Below are 19967 nucleotides of genomic sequence, written 5' to 3' on the forward strand. Positions count from 1 at the left end.
TGCCTTGCGATCCGCCTCTCCTGCCTTGAATATGTCTTTTTGATGGCCTTCCAAGGCCTGGCGGTGCTCCCGTGCCGCACGGGTCTTCTCTCTCATTGAATATTGTTTTGGCCCCATCTTCACGATCGTATGCGATGAGTTGAATTGCTGGCTACAGGATAATGAGATTATAGAGTATATTGACCAAGTACTTGCATAGGATGGTTACTATACTCATTGTTTACATTCTACAGGCACGTTGCTATGGGCAAGCTCAACGCGTTGTTGCTATGCTGGCTACAGGATAATGGGATTATAGAGTGTATTGACCAAGTACTGTAGGATGGTTACTATACACATTGTTTACATTCTACAGGCATGTTGCTATGGGCAAGATCAACACATTGTTGCTATGCTGGCTACAGGATAATAACATCAGGTCAGTCTCTCTTCTCTTCTCTTCCTCTTCCTCTTCTTCTTCTTTCTCTTCAGGGCTAACGTTGACGATTCCCCCCCTTCCCCCCCCAACCACCTTTTTATTTACTGCGCTTCGACGTCCGCGCGTACAACGAACATATACTGCGACAAAATGGGTCGCGTTAAGAGGTGAGTGCTTGCAGAATACTGCTCTGGCGCACATTGTTTACTGACAAGATGTTAGTTTTCCCCGTGCACGTCCATTTCGCACAGCTGGAGAGGAGCGGCACAAGGCCGCATTGAAAGAATGGGCCCTGAAGAAGGGCAATTGGCGTAAAGCCAATAAAGATGTTGACCTGGCCAACTTTGACCAGGAGAATCCCCGCCCCCGCCCCCCCGTTCAAAATTGGAAGGCCGGCACTCGTATGTCAAAAAGTAACGATTTTTGGTAACGGTCTTGATGCTAATTGGTGAAAATAGGTGCCATCAAGGAAATCCGCCACTTCCAGAGCTCTACCGAGCTAATCTTGCCGGTGGCCCCGTTCCAGCGATTGGTTCGGGAAATTACTTTGTCCTGTCACCAAGGACATGAATATCGCTGGCAACGTACTGCCATTGAGTCACTTCAGGAGGCGGCTGAAGCAACCTTGTGCGCTCTGTTTGAGTGTAAGTCACCCTTAGCAATGGCACCAACAATTATACTGAGTAATATAGGCTCTGTTATGGCAATGGCGCACCGTAAGCGCGTTACGGTCAACGCCGACGATATGAAGCTCGTTCTTGGCATCGGTGCCAAAATCGGGTCGAACTATTTCGGCCCGATTGATGCGCCTGATCGCCCCGCCCCTGCCGCCACCACCCGCCGCCTGCGTGCTGCCCCCGCCCCGCCAACTACCGCTGCCGCCGCTCCACCACCACCGCCACCGCCCACCACCGCCTCCCTGCCTCCCCCCGGCGCCGTCAGGGTCTCCGCCCGTCAAATGGCGGGTATTAGAGCCCCTGTCCGGTTCACAAAGCCGGTTCTGGAGGAGCAGGAGGAGGAGGAGGAGGAGGAGGAGGAGGAGGAGGAGGAGTGAGGAGGAGGAGGAGGAGGGGGAGGAGGAGGACGATGATGATGATGAAGATGATGACGATGATGATTAACTTGCCATTTAGGCAGTTCCTGTTTGTTTGCTGGCTTCGGCCATTAGTTAGTTTTAATACTTTGTTTCTTTTGACAATCAAATTGATTTTTCTATGGGTTCCGCCTTCATCAAAAAAGTAACGAAATTTGGTAACGGTCCACACAAAATTTGATCAGTTTGACTCTTCCCTATGAATTTGACACGATGGGACCGGGAATCCTGGTCCCATCCCGGTCCCACTATGGACCCGGCCGGGATGGGAAATGGGAGTCTACCATCTCTGCTGGGATGGGATGTGGGACATAATTTTCTATTTGAGGATGGGACCGGGAAATAATTTCTGGGATAGGGATGGGAACGGGACCTCAAGCTCTTGAGTGGGATGGGACATGGGACTGAGATTTCATATTTGGGATCCCGGCTGTTTCTAAATTCGGGACCGGGACCAGGTTCAATGGGAAATGGGATCCTGTCCCGGTCCCGAATACCAGCCTAATTATATCTATCACCAATGATTTCTAGAGCTCACAACAGAGATTGGTGAAGAATTTGAAGATTCTGTAAAAATAAAGAAGAACCTGTTTATATAAGGCTTGGATAAGTTCATGCAAACCAAACTGAATAAACAGCTGGAGATACCAGATGACATTAATGATATAGTAGCACTGGTCATCTGGCTCTGACCAAGTGTGTCAGTAGCCTATGTAAAGAATGCCTCATACACAAAGTCTACTAATTCAGTTGGAAGTGCTTGTGAAGATATGAAGATCAATAACTTAAAACTGTAAATAGATAAGAGAAGTCAACTCCAGAGGCCTGCTCAGAAGATAGAGAAGAATCTTATCAAGAATTATGAAGTCTTGAAAAAGAATGAAAGATGCTTTGAGTGTGGTCAAAAGAATCATCTTGTGAAAGACTGTCTCAAGAAGAAAAAGAGTAGCAAATAGGAAGTTAGGGGGCTGTAAGTAGATAGAATTAATATAATGAAGTTGTTCAAGAACAGTCTTCTTGCTCTCCTCTCTATTATTCTAAATGTGTGAAGCTCAACTAACAGAAGTATTATCTGGTCAGCACTAATAGATTCAGGCTGTCAATCTCTAGTGATCAGTTCATGATTGACTGTGAAGCTAGACCTAGAGATGCACAAGATGCCTATAGAAATTGAAACTGCTATGAATCATAAGAATATCACTCTTGCAGAAGGGATTGCAAATATATTCTTTAAAGTCTGTAACTCTTAGAGAAACTGACAGTTGTTCCATGAACAAGTGATGGTTGCAAATATAAGAGATAAGATGCTAGTGGGTTTGAGCTGACTGCAGCAACACAATTTCAAGATGTGTTTCAAGAAACTAAGACTAGAGTTCCAAACTGTGTGTCACAACCTGCTTGCAAAAATTAAACTAGTTAATCTCTCAGAGCTTGTGGAAGAAGGGAAGCTCATCTATATGATGATTCTTTACAGATCAGAACAGATGGTGACAGTAGATCTAGATCTTCAGATACCAGAAGCCTACTGTAAACTTATGGAAGTATTTAGCAACAAGAGAGCTTGAGAGCTGCCACCACACTATAAAGATGATTTGGCCATAGATCTTGAACCAGAAAAGCAGCCAGAATTTGGAAGAATATACAGACTTTTACAAGCTGAGCAAGAGACTCTTTGTGAATATCTAAGCAGTGCTCTAACTTATAAGTTTATCTGGTCTTTCAAGTCATCTGCAGAAGCACTCATCCTGTTTGTGTTCAAGAAGAATGATAGACTAAGAATGTGTGTGAACTATTACAATCTGAATTTAAAAACAGTCAAGAATAGATATCCTCTATCACTGATTGAAGATATATTGTATAAGCTTGTGAGAGCTGCAATATTCACTTAGTTAGATGTCAAGAATACCTATTATAGACTGAGAATTCACAAAGAGAATGAGTGAAAGACTGTATTTTGAACTTTACAGAAGCTATTTGAGTACTTGATAGTACTTTTTGAACTTGTGAATGCACTGGCAGCTTTCCAATCATATATTATGAAAGCACTTAGTAAATATCTGGATGTGTTCACAGTAGCCTACCTTGATAATGTGGTTGTGTACTTGGCTTGTGAGAAAGACCATGAGAAGCATGTGAAATTAGTACTTAAGGCACTCAAGAATGCAGGTCTTTATTACAAGCTGGCAAAGTGCAAGTTCAATGCTTGTGAGATTGATTATCTTGGGTATGTCATAACACCAGAGGGTGTTCTTATGGAGAAGAGCTGTATGAACACTATTCTTGACTGATCAGAGCCAATCAGTAAGAAAGAGATCCAGATCTTTTTAGAATTTGCAAACTTTTACAGGCACTTCATTTCAAGATTCTCTAAGATAGCCTGTGGCCTGACTGCTCTTCTAAAGAGAGGAGAAGCAAAGCTAAGCAGATGCATGCAAAGAGAGATGAGAAGAGAAGCTAACACTTTTATAACTGAGAAAGATCACAAAGTCTTTATAAGTCTGAAAACAGCATTTGCAGAAGCTGTTATACTTCATTATTTTGATATGAAATGAAAGACCAGATTGGAAACAGATGTATCTGACTTTATGATGTGTGGTATTCTATTACAGCTGGTAAAGAATGGCATCTGAGTTCCAGTTGAATTTTATTTGCAGAAGATGCAACCTGCAGAGATAAACTATAGCATTTATAATCAGAAACTGCTCACAATTATAAAGTTATTTAGATATTAGTGCTGCTGGTTGGAAGACTTGCAAACATCAGTTCAAGTTCTTACAGATTATAATAGCTTGCACTACTTCCAGACTGCTCAAGACCTCTTATAAAGACAGGTCCACTGGGTGCAAAGACTGACAGTCTTTTAGTTTACAGTTGACCATGTGAAAGAAACTAAGAACCCAGCAGATGGACTCTTATGAAGACCTGACTATGCCAAGAAGACTGATCTAGATAATAAGAAGGGTCACAGAACTGCAAACTAACTAAGAGTAATGCTTGTGAAGGAGCAAGAGACCACAGAAAAGTTAGAACTGACAGCCCAAGTTTCTCTCAATCAGAAAGAGAAGAAAGAAAATAAAAATATGTAACTCATCTCTGCAAAGCTTTAAGTTAAGATCAAGAAACTACTTGTGAAGATTGTCTTGGGAGACATGTGCAAAGTAAAGAAGATTGTAACACAGATCCAGAAGATCAAAGATCTGATCTGTAAGAAGAATTCTTATGAAAAGGGCAGCTCTAATCTGTTGGTATTACTGCCAAATCTACTGTAAAGTAATGACTATACAGCTAAGGTTTGTAAAGGCATTAAGACAAGCACAAAGAAATTCATGATGTGGAAAGAGAAGAAGAATATTCTCTATAGAGATAGTTATGTGTACATTTCTCAGAATGAGACTCTGTGAATAGAGCTGATTAAATGTTATCATGACCTACCCCTCACAGGGCATTTTGCTACAGCAAGAATATATAAGCTTATAGCTCACAAATACTTTTAATCAAGAATAAGAGAACTGGTAAAAAAGTGTTGTGAAGTCTGTAAGATCTGCCAGAGCTTAAAAAGAGTTTACAGAAAGCTTCAAGAAGAACTATCACTCTTACTAATTTCAAATTACTCTTGAGAATTTATTAGTATAGATGTTATTACAGATCTCTCTACAAGCCTGAATTTTGAGAAGATGCAGTTTAACTATATTCTAGTTGTAGTGGACTGGTTCACAAAGATAGCTCACTTTATCTCTACAATAAAGAAGCTGACATCAGAGGAATTGGCCCATCTCTTTATTCACAAGATAGTGAGATTGCACAGATTACCTGCAAGTATAGTAACAAATTGAGAATCTCTGTTTCTGAGTGAATTTTGAGGTGATTTGACTCATATCTTGAAGATTGCAAGAGCAATGAGCATGATATTCCACTCACAAACTGATGGTCAGACTGAGAGACTGAATAGTGTGCTGGAGCAGTATCTACAAAGCTATATCAATTATAGTCAAGATAACTGGATGATGTGGTTGCCAATGGCTGAGTTTGTGTACAATAACTCATGACAGGCTTCCACACAGAAATTATCTTTCCAGCTGACATATGAATTAAATCTGTGAATGGAATTCTTGAACTCTGATGAGTATGATTATGTGTGCAAGGATTCAAGAGATCAGGCAGAGACAATGAGATTGCTCTGTAAAGAGATCAAGAAATTGCTTGTGAAGGCACAAGTCTATCAGAAGAAGTACTATAATCAGAAGCACACTGCAAAGATCTTTCAGATGGGAGACAAGATATGGCTTGATCTTCACAATATCAAGACTGCACAGTCTAACAAAAAACTGGATTTGTTAAGGCATGGGCCTTGTAGAATTATAAAGAAGATAGACTTGCAAGTCTACAGACTGAAACTGCCTCCAGATCTGTAAACTTATAATATCTTTTATGTATTTCTGCTCCACAAACACAAGATCTGTAAAGAAATTGATAGCTTATCTTATCACAAAGTTTGCAAGACAGATAAGAATAAAAAGAAGTATCAGATCTGTAAGATAATTAACTTAAAGAGAGAGAGTCATAAGCTGTAGTACAGAGTACATTAGAAAGAATATAATAATAAGAAGAACAAGATATAAGTTTCCACAAGCAATATTTGTTCACTGAGAAAGCTACTCCAATAATTCTATAATAGGAATCTGGACAAGCCTGGTTTGCAAAAGAGATGAATGGAGGTAATGGAACTAGAAAATAAGTTAGAAAGAGAAAAGACATAGTCAAACTGAACTGAATTCAATTGATTTCAAAATAAAAAAAGAAAAAACTAAACTAAGACTATATAATTAGAGCCTCCAGCTCCTCTTATAAAGATCTGTAATAACTATCTATAATCTTACTGCTGGAAAGAGCAAGCAAGATGCCCACAGTATAGACAGTTGTTATATTTTTGATTCAAGTCTGTGGAGATGCACTCTGTAAAGACTATATTGCTATAGTCTTACTGAGCTCTCTTGCAGATAGAGCACTTCTGTTCAGATGGTGGCTGGGCCCCAGTCTAAGTTACAAGAATTCTTTTGTAGAGCTGAGCACACACAGCTAACTAGTTTAAATTATTCAAACCAGCAATAAGCACAGATCTTTAAATAGACTTGTGACACCATGCTCTTTTATAAGCAGATAAAGCTTGTGCCTCTGTGTGAGGGGGGAGACCTGGGAGAACCACTGGATTGACCTGTGATACATTAGTGAAAGTAGCAGCTGGTGATATTTGGATGAAGATGATCTGGAACCACTATTGTCAGTCTTATAGAAGAGGTGCTGAGTGGTTCCAAGCACTCTGCAGGATTACAGTATCTATAAATTCTGCTAATGCAGAGAAAACAACAACAACAATCTAAAGAAGATTAGCTGTGAACTGAAATGTGATAGAGAATACTTATATTTCCAGCTGGAACTGGAGCAACAATTGTAGAGAGAGAAGACAGAGCAGCAGAACTCTAACTTCATCAGTATATAAATCAATATCAGCTTATGAGAAGCACTTACAGCTTAAGCTGATGTGCAGAGAGTGGTGATAACTGGTAGAAAGAGAGAAGAGAGAACAACAATGCTCTAGAACTGTCAGTTATGAATACTTCTCAAACTTCTTGTGACTACTCACCAAAGACTCAATCTTATCTGTAAAAGAAAGTATGAGAGTTCTTCTGAGAGAGAAAAGCAGAGACAAGTCATAAGAAAAAGAGAAAGAGAACTATACACCAGCAGCAACTGCTAGCAAGTATTAGTCTCTCTGCAAACCAAACTTTATGTAAAGACAAAATCTAATAACCATGTGAAGCAAAGATATAACCAGAGGTGAACTTACCAGCTTGTAATCTTTCAGCCAATTATACAGAATATCAAAGTGAAGTCATTTTTCTTCCAGAATATCAGAGATCTTTTATAAGTCTGCATCCCACATAAAGCAGTGCTTGAAGGGTTCACTTATCTTGATAATAATAATATAGACTAGAGAAGAAAGAGAAGAAAAGAAGAGAAAGAGAAAGCAAGAGAAAGCTCTCTTCTAAGCTAGTGTTCATTATCTAATAGTGACACAGAACTAGTAAGAACAATAAAGACTCTCTATATATTGTTATGTTATTGGGTTCTGTTGTGTTATTAGAGTTGTGTTGATATTACATCTCTAGTGAGGCTGTACTCTTTTTCTTATGAGGAAATTTTTATTTTTCTCAAGAGATTGTTTGTTTTTCTACTCATGAAGATTTTTAATGAGACAGCCATCTTGAGAGATCAAGACTTACAAGAGAGAAGAATCTGTAAGAATTCACCACAAATCTCTTATACAGACAAACAGTATCTGTAAGGGCCAGAGAGCTCAGCTCACAAGCTGCTGAGAGTTGCATGCATTCTTACAAGACACTAAGTCACATGCTTGTGAGCACATATAAAAGACTGTTACTGCACAAATCTCTTGCTGGGAGCCAGTGGCAATCTTGTTTATAAGTTATACATAGTTGCCAGAATACAGATCTTTTATCTCATGTACTCTTTTTCCATGTATATTTCTTCTAGAGATTCATTGTCATGCTGATCCACACATACAATCCTCACACTGGAACACTATTTATATAATATTATTTGAGTATATATATTAGCAGATCAATGTCTTCTTCTAGTTTGATATAATCTGGTCTTTATAATAATGTACCAGCTGGGTTATACTTTCCAAAGCAGTAGAGAATCTCAAAGTTATATATCTTAAGAATCTCTATCCATCTTACATGTTATTATTGTACTATCTTGTTTATGAACTTTATAAATGAATAAAGATTTGCAGGGTTTATAATAATCTTTACAAGATACTTCATTTCTTCTAAGTACTGTCACTAATGAATAAACACTCAGACAATGGCCAGCATCTTCTTATTCAGCATGCTATAAACTTATTGGGTCTGGTCAAACTTGAATAACCAGTAGGTAACTAGATGCTATTGATTATCAAACAGCTGTAGTAATATCATATCTGTAGTATGTTCCAAAGCATCTATTTTCAGTCATATTCTACATTCTGAATTATAGTAGCAGATGACAGATTCTTCAGAGAAAACCACTTTTAACACACAAAATACTTCTCTAGCAGCAGATGTCAGAAGAAATAGTCTTTTTGTCATTTATTTTTACTATCTTTTAAGAGATCTGTCAACAGCATCATAATAACTGAGTACTTTCATATAAATCTCTAATAGAAGTTTGCAAAACCCAGAAATATCTGAATATTATAAAAACTTCATAGCAAGAACCACTTTATAATTATCTGTACTCAATTTAGATTTATCTTAATATCTTTATTATCAATAATATACTTAAGATATAAGATTATTCATCTTTTAAAGGCATACTTAGCAAGCTTTACAAACAACTGATATTTTCTTAAATACTCTATAACTAGTCTAACATGTTTCTCATGCTCTTTCTCTGAGACAGAGAAAATAAGAATATTATCTAGATAAACTACACAGCATATATCAACCAGGCCTGCCAGCACTCTATTGATATAGAACTAAAAGATTGCTGATGCATTTAATAACTCAAAAAGTATGACAAGATACTTAAAACTCTTAAACTTTATATAAAACATAGTCTTTCATTCATCTTCTTTTTTGATTCTAATTCAGTGGTAGATATTATATAGATCTATCTTGGAAAAGTAGTGTGCTTCTGCCAATCAGCTTAATATCTTATCTATCAACAGCAAAGAGTAACAGTTCTTCATTATGATTGTATTAGAATTATAATAATTAATACAGAGTTTGAGTTCTTTATTAGTTTTGAATGTAAACAATACTGAAGTCTCTGCCAGACTTTATAACAAATATATCTAATTCTTGCATAACTTGTTCTTGATATACTCTTATAGAATCTCTGTCTGCTTGAGCAATAGTTTATAGATTAGTATATACAGAGACTTACAGTTATCTTTAAGAATAATCAGATAACTGATCTTTATTAATTTCAGTAACTCTGTTACTTTTTCTTCTGAGAAAATATTTTTATAGTCTCTTAATCACTCAGATACTTCTGTCAGAACTTGATTATGATCTGATATAAAAATAATATAAGAAAGTTTATTCTTGATGCACACTACTTAGAGAAATCTATCTACATTCAGAAGTTCTACTATTTTTTCTGAGAATTAGTAACACTATATCTTGTTCTTCCAGTCTATATCTGGATTGAAATCTTCTAATCATGGCATGTCTAGAACTATATTTATGTTGATTATATTAATCACTATGAATGTATGTCTTACTATCTTTATAATCTACATGAAGTTTATTATAGTAAGTTGGGTCTTGTAGATGCTATATCAATCAGTTTCAGTTTCATTTAATATCTCAATAACTCTCATAAGCATCTCTGGTTGATCTTAGTTTAATTAGAATATCAGTTTATAGAAGATACTGTTCACTGTAATATCTGAGTCCAACAGTGCAGCTTGCTTTATAAGATTATCTAATAATGTAGTCAGTATGATCAACAGACACATACTGCATCTGCTTGCCTTCTCTATTGAATTAACACCCCATCTTTCTAATGTTTGACCTGGGTCTTGCATGAGCTTTATGGCTCTAGTCTTCACTCAGTTCTCATTCTTTTTATCTGTCTACTGAGACTTGTTAAAGCTGTTTATACAGAACTTTGCTTTATGATCTGATTAGCTATATCTTAGACAGAGCTCTTCATTTATTTATTATTTATGTTTCTCTTTCAATATTTTTGGAAGTAATTTCACTGGTATCTTCTTTATTTGTAAATAATCTTCTTTATTGTCTTGTTAAGACACATCTTTCTCTTGAGAAATTGAGATTTTCCATTTCTTCTTATTCTGATTCTTGTTCTACTGACTTTGCTTTTTCTTTTTTAGAATAAACTCAATAAGTGTTGCTTATTCTTATAATTCTGTAATTATTTTTAGTTGGTGTTGCAGTTTATTCAGTTCAGTTCACATAATTAGTCTGAGCTTTATCTATAGAAAGAGTATATAAAAGAATTCATCTGATAGACTGTCCAGATCCTGTTCAAGTTCAGCAATATATGTGAAAAATAAGAATATGAATTAATTCTCTTATTGGACAGTATTATAATAATGCTATATTATGTCTCAACTACAAGTTATCTTGAGTTTAATGTTATTCTTACACCACATCTCAAATTTATTTCATAATATAGATAGTTGTTCTCTCTCTATTTCCAACATCTGCTAATACATCTGGGGTTTGTTACAAAAATAACTGAACATCTAATTAATTCTGATCACATCTGGTATCTTTCATAATAATTTTCTCAGACAAAACTGCTGTTTTATTAAAGCTAATCACAATTTACACTCACCAAGTGATTTGCTATAGTAATAAGATGCTTTTGAAGACTTTATATTATCAAAATTATCTAACTTCTCTATTAGTTGTGTGTATAAGAGAAACTTTAAAGAGAAATCATTATTTATTATTCTTTGTTTATATTCTATCTACTTCTGCAGTCTGCATATCTTATTTTATTCACATATATCTGCTAAATTCTTTTGCAGACATATCTTCTTTTCTTCAAAAATCTTCTCTCTTCAGATTTTATCTAATATATTGAGAGATGTATCTCTATAGTTTATATCATCTGCTAATGTCTTACTGATGGTAGCTTTACTGCTACCAGTATCTTTATTAATATTTATCTTCTTCATGTTGGTGTCTACCTCTGTTAGGTCCACAATATAGAGTGTTATTGTGGTTTATCTCATGGATCTTAATGATATTATACTAACTTAGACAATCATATGTTGAAGCATTCAGAATGTTAGAAGAATTAGTTATAGATTATATAGATTTTTCTAGAATTAGAGGTACAAAAGAGCTAAGTAGGTATAATATCTACAACTGATGAAAGAAAATCATGTATAGAATATAGGGGTTCTCTAACTAGAAGACTGAATACTGGAATTCTCACAATTTATATGAATTGTGTGATTCTTATACATTCAGAGTTGGGGTCATGTGAATATCTCTGAACATCTGATGTTGTCCAATGCTTGGTTGGTCTAGATCTACATTTGTAATAAGATTTCAGAATCTGCTGTTAAGCTTGTTTGTTGACTCTTATAACTTCAAGAGAAATACTATAGTTTTAATGCAGTCAATCCACATCATTCATACAATGTAAAATATATAAGCATACTTGTGCAAGAATTTTTTAAGCTCAACTTTAGAGTTACTAAATATTATCACCACCAGACCACTTCTGCTGTTAAAGAATCTTTTACAAAATATTATTATTCTGTATTATATTGTAAGGTCAAGATTATAAATCTCATGTCCAAAACAGAATCTGTTAAAGATAATCTGTCTGAACTTTCTTATGTAATAATCTCTATATCTACTATTTTATCTTATGTAGAAAATAAGATCAGAAATATTCAATTCTCACTTAACTATTTCACTGCTTGTTTAACAGATGAGATTAAGACTCTTTAGAGTATTACTAAAACTAGTCTTGTAGATTTTTCTTCATTATCTTTACTTGTCATCAGACTAACTTCTATCTAGATCAATCTTATATCTTCTATCAACTGTCTTGTTAATATTATCTTCTCTGATTTTTGAAATATTGTAGAAATACTTTGTTCTTATGATTCTTTATTTATTATGTCTACTTCTGCTGCAGTGCTATCTGTTATTATATCAAACATACCTGCAACACCTGAATGTTGCTTGTCTATAGCTGGTTCATCATTATTATAACTGTATCTTAGATGCTCTTGCAGTATATCTTCTTGCTATTAAATTCTTTATTTTGTTGGTGTGTTATAATCTTTATGTTTGTATTTCCTTACATCTATCTTTCTTGATATATATAGATTTGTTCCTCTTCTGGTAGATATGTTTTTCTTTTAGATAATTCTTAAAAGTCTCTTTTGTGTTTTCAAGATTTTTCTCAGGTTCCCATGTTGATTTCTCAATAGAGAATCCTTTCCACTTCACTAGATAATGTCTCTTGCAGTAGTGTACTTTGTTGTTCAAGATTTTATCTACTTTTCACTCATGATGATTGTCTACCAGTACTGCAGAAGAATGTGCTGGCATCTTACTCTTTCTTGTGTGGTACAGTTTCAACAATGAGACAGAGAAAATATTATGAATCTGATAGCTTAAAGAGAGCTTCAGTTAATATATGTTATTTTCCACCCGAGACCAGGAAGGCACAGGATGCCTGTATTTTTTGATACCATTTTACTTATTGTTTGGGTTATACCATATCATTCAATTCTTAAAAATAGATGCAATTCCGCTGTAGCCATTGGTAGATTGTCTTGGTATTTGGGGTTTGAAAATAATTTTGTAGTGTTCGGTATGGAAGCCAATTCTGGGAAGCACTGTAAGAGAGCCAGGCAGCTTCGAAATCAAGAGACAAGCGGGGGTATCAACTGGTTTTGGGTCCCCCAAAAAAATGAATTTTTCTATTGGGTCACGCGAGACAGAGAGTCTCGGTCCCAGGCAGTCTTCCGTAGCGAAAAAGAAAAAAAAAAGAAAGGCATTTTTCGGAAGAGCAGGATGTCGACTCATCCAAGTCGACAGTCCGCCACCCGGCTAAACGGGGAATGATGCAACCACCGGATAAAAAAAATCAAGAGAGAAGGGGAAAAAAAAAAAAAAAAATTGAAAGGAAATCGAAAAACCTGGCAACCAGCGTATGAGCAAAACGAGGGCAGATGGTGTCATGGAGCAAAGCGGTTATGATACGTCAAATCTCGCTAAAACGGGTAAACCTTCTTCTCCATGACACCGAAGCCAGAGCATGTACAGAGTACTCCGCATGGAACCAACTTATCGTGTTGAGAGAAGAGAACGAAGAAGAACGAGAGAGACAAAAAGCACAAGTAACTAAGTTAGTTATAGTTAGGCTTGGCAGATTAGTCAGCTTATTCCACGTGACTCTATGTAAGTTACCGTGGTGTGTGTACAGTATGGTAAGGCTGGTGAAATGGGGTCAAAGGGCGAGCCAGCGAAAAGCCCCTGATCGGCGGGTACTGGGCTGGCGCTAAGCGGGATCACGGCTGCTGGTTGGCCAGCCGCTGCGCTTGGCCGCGAGCGATGCGTGACTGGCGCCGGGCACACTAACCGACTACGGCTAGCGTGGGAGGGTGGGCAGCGGTACGGCGCTAGTAACGGGGTTAGTCAGCAGGAGAGGTACCTGCCGCCCGCCGTAGCGCCCGCAGAGACCGCGTTTCTTCGTTCGAAACTACGACTGAACGGTGGTGGTGACCAGGCGATGCGGTTATTCTTGTTCCCTTCCACCGTCCACGATGACAACAGCAACACCAAACCACCAACAATGAAACCCAGCCCTCGTTTGACCAACCTTCCACCTGCCACAAACCTTTTCTCCGCCCACAATCCTGCCCACCACCACCACCTCCTCCTCCATCACCACCACCACCACCACCACCATCCTCCATCCTCCATGCCCATCGTCCTCCCTGCTCCGACCGCCCGCCTGTGTCGCTCTCCTGTGCGATCCGAGTTAATACCTTGACGCGTTTTACCTGCTTCCACTAATTTTACTTTCCCACAATCAACCACTCCCATCTTTCAAAAGGAGAGCCTGCACCTCACAGCGTCACCCAAAAAGGTCCATTCCACCAACCAGTCCATCTCCTCGCCATTTTAAAATCTTCCCTCCCAGCTGCGGTACGGTGTTTTTACAAACCAAGCAGACAAAACCATGCCATCCCCAGCCTCGACTCCCTCGTCGACCGCTGGTCGATCGACCAAGATGAACAAGAAGACGAAGACCATCGTCCTCAAGCTCACCTCCTCCCTGCTCAATCGATTTCCCGGCGTCGCCACCCCTGGTGATGACCAGGAAGCGAAGTCCAAGGCCTCGTCGTCGTCTCCCACCTCCTCCCCAACACCCGTCGGTCCCTCTGCTGCCTCTGTCGATAATGCCTCCGAGCCTCGATCGAGCCCACCGGTCGCTGAAGCCGCTGCCACAGCTGAGTCCTCCAAGAAGAAACCAGGCACTCCTTCCAAGACCGGCACCAAGAGAGCAGCTGGAAGCGATGCTGGTCCAAAGCCCAGAGCTCGACCAGGTCCGAAGAAGAAGGCCAGATTGTAAGTCTCCTCAGCTCTTCTCTATAAAAAAAAAAAAAAAAAAAATTTTTTTCTTCTTCCCCCGTCTCCTACCTTGATTTTCTCCCTTTTTGTCTCTTATGTCTCTCGTCTTATCTTATTCAGGTAGACTAACACCCGGCAACAGGGACGACGGCACTGTAGACAGCAACGGACGAAGCACCGGTCCCACCACGACCGGAACCCACAAACTCGGCCCCAAAGCCAACCAGGGAGCTATCAACGCCGGACTTCGCGCCCTCGACCGAACTGGCAAGCCCTGCCGTAGGTGGGAACGCAAAGCTTTCCAGCTCAAGAGCTTCACAGGCACCGCCTGGCAGGTCCGAAGCTGGCGTGCTCCTCCCAGGCCAAAACCTGCAGACGTCACCATGACCGACGCAAACACAGCCGCCGCGACGCCAGTCGACGATACAAACGCGAACAACAAGGACAACATCGCCTCCAGTGCCGTTGCAAGTGAAAGAAGCAACGCTGGAGAAACAGCCACTCCTTCATTTCCGGGCAACGCCGAAAGCTCTCCCGCTCCGGTGGCGGCTGCGGCTTGATATCTAATATCTTTTCCAACTTTCCCCTTTTTTTTTTTTTTTTTTTTTTTTTTTTTTTTTTTTAACAGAGCTGTTGGCTCTCTTTTATTTCAAAATGATACCATGTTTTATTTTTCCCCTTCTCTTTTCTTCCAATTCAACTTCCCTGTGTATAAAATACTTTGTTTTAAGCATGTACTCATACTATCGGCGTTTTTCATGTTACAGTCGTCTGTCTTCTCTCTTTTTATGTCGTCGGCATGTTGCGCAACCCCCTTTTAGAACACTGGGAGAGAGACAAAAAAAAGAATAATAACTTTCCTTCATAATAAGGGCTTTTCTTTGTTCACCCCACCCTTTTTTTCACCTTTTTTTTTTTTTTTTTTTTTTTTTTTTTTGCTTTTTCCTCTTTTTGTCATTTTTACTATAAGAAATGTAAAATCCTTATTCTAATATCACTCTACGCTTGATCGGAATGGGGTTTCGTACATATTGAAAGGTACACACCGTCTCTCCACAAAAGCGCAGTGTATTTCGGGGTGTTTTAAAAAGACCTGGCAGATCGAAGGACCTCCTTCATGAGCGAGAGATATTGACTACATGGAATATTGGACTAATATGTCCTTATCTTTAGAAAATCAAGTCCCCCTTTTTTTTTGTCCTCTCTATTACACTCATCTCACACGTCTATAACAACAACCTCTCCCCCCTCCCTAGAGCCGAAGGCCATACCTTGCCCCTTGCCTGCCTGGCTTGCTTATTCTTGACGCTCCTACGCCTGATTAACCATCAGGACAACAAGAACAACCCAAGCAACCGTCTATCGTAGCCAAGGTAGAAGAACAAGGCATTTCTCACAAGTTTCAACTGCAATCTCATGCTTTAACTTAACTTAGGTCGGGTTAGGTTAGGGAGTAAGGTATGCAGTCTAGTTATATGCTCTGCCTCGAATAACCTTGATAAACCACTATCCTCCTCCTCATTCTCCCCGGCCGCAGGGTTCACATCAGGTTAAAAAAGAAAGGGGGACAAAAAAAAAAAAAGAAAGAAAGAAAGAAAGAAAGAAAGAAAGGCCGCAAAACCATGAAGGGGAGGAGGATCAGATACAACTTGATCGATACCATGAAAAAGGAAAACGGTAACAACAGCCATAATTAAAAGAGAAGAAAAGAAAAGAAAATAAAGCCATGCTGTTATTTAAGGAAAAATAGGAAAAATAAATATGCCTGGTTGACTCCCAAACCCCTTTCCTCCCCGCCTCCCATTCCAAATACTTTGCATACTAGTTACCCTTTGAGTGGTCCCAAATTTATCCTGTTAAATAGTCATTTCGAACATTGATAAACGCTCCTACGCCGCCGTCCTCGCTTATTTCGTTGATGAGCGCCTCGGTCTGCTGATAGAGCCGCTCCAGGGCCGCGGAAGAGGATTTGCCCAGGGACACTATTGCGAGAAAGGAAATTTTTTTAGTAAAGAGCTAGATATAAACCAAAAAAGGGGGGATAAAAAAAAGAGGAAGGAAGAAGGGAGAAAAACGTAGCAAAGAGAGGTTACATACCTAGAATCGCAGAATTAAGCTCCTCTGCGACCACAACCCGCCCACTGGGGTCTAGTAGGTGTCCATGAGGCGACGTCTTCGGGTCCGAATATGCAACCAAGGAAAATATATCATTCAGCGTCTTCTCATATTGCTTCTTGTCATCGTTCATGTAATCTGCTTTTAACTGCTGCCCGTACTCAAGTGCTTCTTTCGCACGGTACAAATCTTTCGCCGCCGGCTCGGTGTCCATTTCCTCGGGGTCCTGAACGTCTTGCATCTGATGGTCCAGTTCCATATCGTGTGTGAAAATATCTCCGGAATTGTCGCCTGCCGGCTCCTTGGTCGATTTGACTCGCTTGCCCGGCTGCGAGGTCTCCGGTTCGGAATAACTACGCACTATCTCCAGGAATTTTCTGCATCTTAACCGGAAATATATCTGAGGATTGTTTTCTAATACGGTGTCATAGTAAGTTTTTGTCAACTCCAATGCCTTGTCGATGTCTCCGTCAAGTATAGCCGTGCGTATCTCTGCGGGGGAAGTCAGTGGTCTGGGAACAAAACAGGGAAGAGATGACATAGCGTACGTTGTCTGTTAACCGCATCGGCATCGTCTTCAACGGTATAATCTTTCAATGGCGTAACGCGGCCGTTTTGCAATGCTTTCGTTTCCTCTCTGACCTCTTCGGCAAATGCCCGAGCAGTTTCCACATAGCCGTCATGGGCCAAAAACTGTGCGACAAGTTCTTGAAGCAGCACTGACTCGGTTAACGGTGGATGTAGGTGTGAAACATTCGTAGACCGTATATCCATTTGGATGTTGCGTCTCTCTTGCTAAAAGAATAGCGCAAGAAATAGTCCGCGTTAGTTTCGTACAATCTTGGGTTGCAACCCAGAATTAACTTACAGCCATCATTCCATCAATATCAAACACAAAAGGGAATTGCCCAAAATTCGTTTTGACATGGCATCCAGGATACTTCTTCATCCCAATGGACGGAAACACTTTGCCGAGCTTCAAGTCACGGAATGCATTGCCTGGACGCTGAATTTAGCCACATGCATAAGATGAGAGCAGCAAGCTTTGAACATTCCACCAACTTACCAAGGAACATTCCATTTTTTGTGAAAAACGCGGTCCCCGTCGCAAAATTAACACCGCAGCCGATGGTGTCTTCCACTCCAAAGGTAGGCCCATACGGCTTTCCTTGTCCTTGATTGTCGCCAAAAAAGGTCTTTCCATCGTCTCCATGATAAGCCCACGATTCCTGCTCCCAACCTGGAAGTCTCTCCAGAGATGCCTTATTGTTCGAGAACCCCATACCGATCATCCTATCGGGGACCCAGTCACAGGTCAGCAACCACATTCGCAGCCAGCAAAATGTAAGAAAGAGGCATAACAACAACAACAACAACAACAAGGACATACCCATCTGCTGATTTCGCTATTATAGTAACCTCGTAGTAGTAAATCCCACACTGGGGCGGCATAGGATGATTGGCCCGAACGGCAGCCGCTTCAAGCTCTTGTTTGTTCGCTTGGCCCATGTATCGGACCTCCAGCCCATCACCCATTAAATCCAAACCGCTATATTTGTCCAACTCGTTCCACCTCGAAGGTAAAGGCGACAATGTATCCTCGTCGCTCGAAGCGTTATGTTCAATGATATCATACGTCATTCCCCGATGAGACGGCGCCATCCGGTGTAGATTGGCATTGCTCGAGCTCGTAGAGAGGGAGGGTGCATTCGACGACTGTGCGGAAGAGGACTCCTTGTGCCCCGTTGCTTTAGACTTATTAGCCGCCGCCAACTGAGCGATATACTTCGAGCTCTTCAGATACGACGGCGTGAAGAACTGATTTGTCTGCTGCATGAAGATCGGCCCTCCTGCTCCTGCTCCCCCTACTACTCCTCCTCCTCCTACTGCTCCTCCGCTCCCGTATGCCAGGGCCTTTGCAAACTGCCGCGAGTGGTCCGGCAGGCCGGCGGCCCTCCGCCAGCTATTGTTCCCAGAACTTGCTCCACCGTTCATCTGCATTTCTTCATCGAAACTGTAACCCGCCTGCCTGTGTAGCCGGTTGTACTGAGGGGGGTATGAACTGCTCGGGGTGGCTGTTCCCAGACTCGCGGGGGCGCCAGACCAAGCCGGAGGGTGTGTGGATGCGGCTCCCGAGACGACAGAGGCGTACGACGATCTTCGAGGGTAGGATATTATGTTGGGTCCCGAAGAGAAAGAAGCTGTGTTGGGTGCTCTGCCGGAGCCTGAGGGGGAGTGAGGGACGTTGGTCATTCTTCGGCCACGGTAGAGTCGGAGAGACGATCCATGCAACGACAGTAAACGCAGAGGACCATAGGCATTCACGGACCGGGGAGGCGATTCCAGACAATCCTATTGACCAAATAAAGCGACGGAAAAAAAAAAAAAAAATATGATCGCTAATACCGGAGGGGAGGGGGAGGGAACAGGTGGCTCGGGCTGTTTGGAGAGATGCGAGGCAGCGATTTCAAGCTCACAAGGTCTAGAAGTACCTAAATAAAGGAACACAGCATAGTGAAGACAGAGGATCCTTAAGTTTTAAAAGATTCTGTAGATATTATCTAGAGGGCGAGGTCTGAGAGAAAGAGGTCACGTTGGTGGAAGTGCAGCCTCTCGCCATGACATTCGAGGAGCTTATTTAAGTGATCGCCTGGCACCAAGTACGGAGTAGTTTACTAACAGCCAGCCAACCAACCAACTGGGAGGGGGAAGGGCTTTGGTCGTTTTGTTTTTTCCCCCCAGTCGATCTCACCAACCGCATCATCCGGGGCAAACACCAAATCAGCCACGGTTGGACGGTGACGAGACACTTCCAAGAAGCGCTTTTCCACTACATGGAACCAGCCAGGATACGTATGCTATGTTTGTTGATGAGACGAAACGGTCTCTTGAGCAGTGAGCAGAACCAACTTATCACGTCAATCAACTGCCCGGCTGCCGAAACTTGGCCGTTGAATCATCAACAGCCAACTAACTAGTTAACTAGTTAACCGTATAACGTAACTAAGCACAGACAGGAGGCCAATGTTCCCATCAACCAACCCGCGGAGCTGCACTCAGACGCAGATTTTGCATCCATTTCCAAGTCCTTTTCATCGAGCAGGTGACCGCCCAGCTGAGGAAGAAACTCCCGCGTGAGCCAGACAGGCCACTCGGAACCGACCAGGCGATCTCCGTCCAACGCCCTTTTATAGTT

General features: G+C 40.6%; 2 protein-coding genes across 2 annotated transcripts; one reads left to right on the forward strand and one right to left on the reverse strand.

Moving 5' to 3' along the window:
* The first annotated feature begins 13981 nt into the window (after positions 1 to 13981).
* D8B26_004139 (uncharacterized protein) lies at positions 13982 to 15601 on the forward strand. The gene is made up of 2 exons (XM_003067854.2): positions 13982 to 14653; positions 14799 to 15601. Exons 1-2 carry the CDS (start codon positions 14265 to 14267, stop codon positions 15214 to 15216), a joined length of 807 nt encoding a protein of 268 aa, XP_003067900.2. The 5' UTR covers positions 13982 to 14264; the 3' UTR covers positions 15217 to 15601.
* Positions 15602 to 16087: 486 nt separating this feature from the next.
* On the reverse strand, positions 16088 to 19282 carry D8B26_004140 (uncharacterized protein). Its single transcript, XM_003067853.2, has 6 exons — positions 18162 to 19282; positions 17838 to 18064; positions 17640 to 17770; positions 17320 to 17566; positions 16754 to 17263; positions 16088 to 16638 (listed from the first exon to the last, which is right to left on the reverse strand). Exons 1-6 carry the CDS (start codon positions 19022 to 19024, stop codon positions 16505 to 16507), a joined length of 2112 nt encoding a protein of 703 aa, XP_003067899.2. The 5' UTR covers positions 19025 to 19282; the 3' UTR covers positions 16088 to 16504.
* Positions 19283 to 19967: the final 685 nt, after the last annotated feature.

Source organism: Coccidioides posadasii, chromosome 2 (assembly GCF_018416015.2).
Source record: "Coccidioides posadasii str. Silveira chromosome 2, complete sequence".
NCBI classification, from domain to species: domain Eukaryota; kingdom Fungi; phylum Ascomycota; class Eurotiomycetes; order Onygenales; family Onygenaceae; genus Coccidioides; species Coccidioides posadasii.

Excerpts from the sequence above, each read along its gene's own strand:
- D8B26_004139 (XM_003067854.2), top strand. The coding sequence starts at position 14,265 with ATGCCATCCCCAGCCTCGACTCCCTCGTCGACCGCTGGTCGATCGACC. Across the intron at positions 14,654-14,798 it reads CCGAAGAAGAAGGCCAGATT|GGACGACGGCACTGTAGACA; the intron begins GTAAGTCTCCTC and ends ACCCGGCAACAG.
- D8B26_004140 (XM_003067853.2), bottom strand. The coding sequence starts at position 19,024 with ATGACCAACGTCCCTCACTCCCCCTCAGGCTCCGGCAGAGCACCCAAC. Across the intron at positions 18,065-18,161 it reads ATAGCGAAATCAGCAGATGG|GATGATCGGTATGGGGTTCT; the intron begins GTATGTCCTTGT and ends GGTCCCCGATAG. Across the intron at positions 16,639-16,753 it reads GCTTAATTCTGCGATTCTAG|TGTCCCTGGGCAAATCCTCT; the intron begins GTATGTAACCTC and ends TTCTCGCAATAG.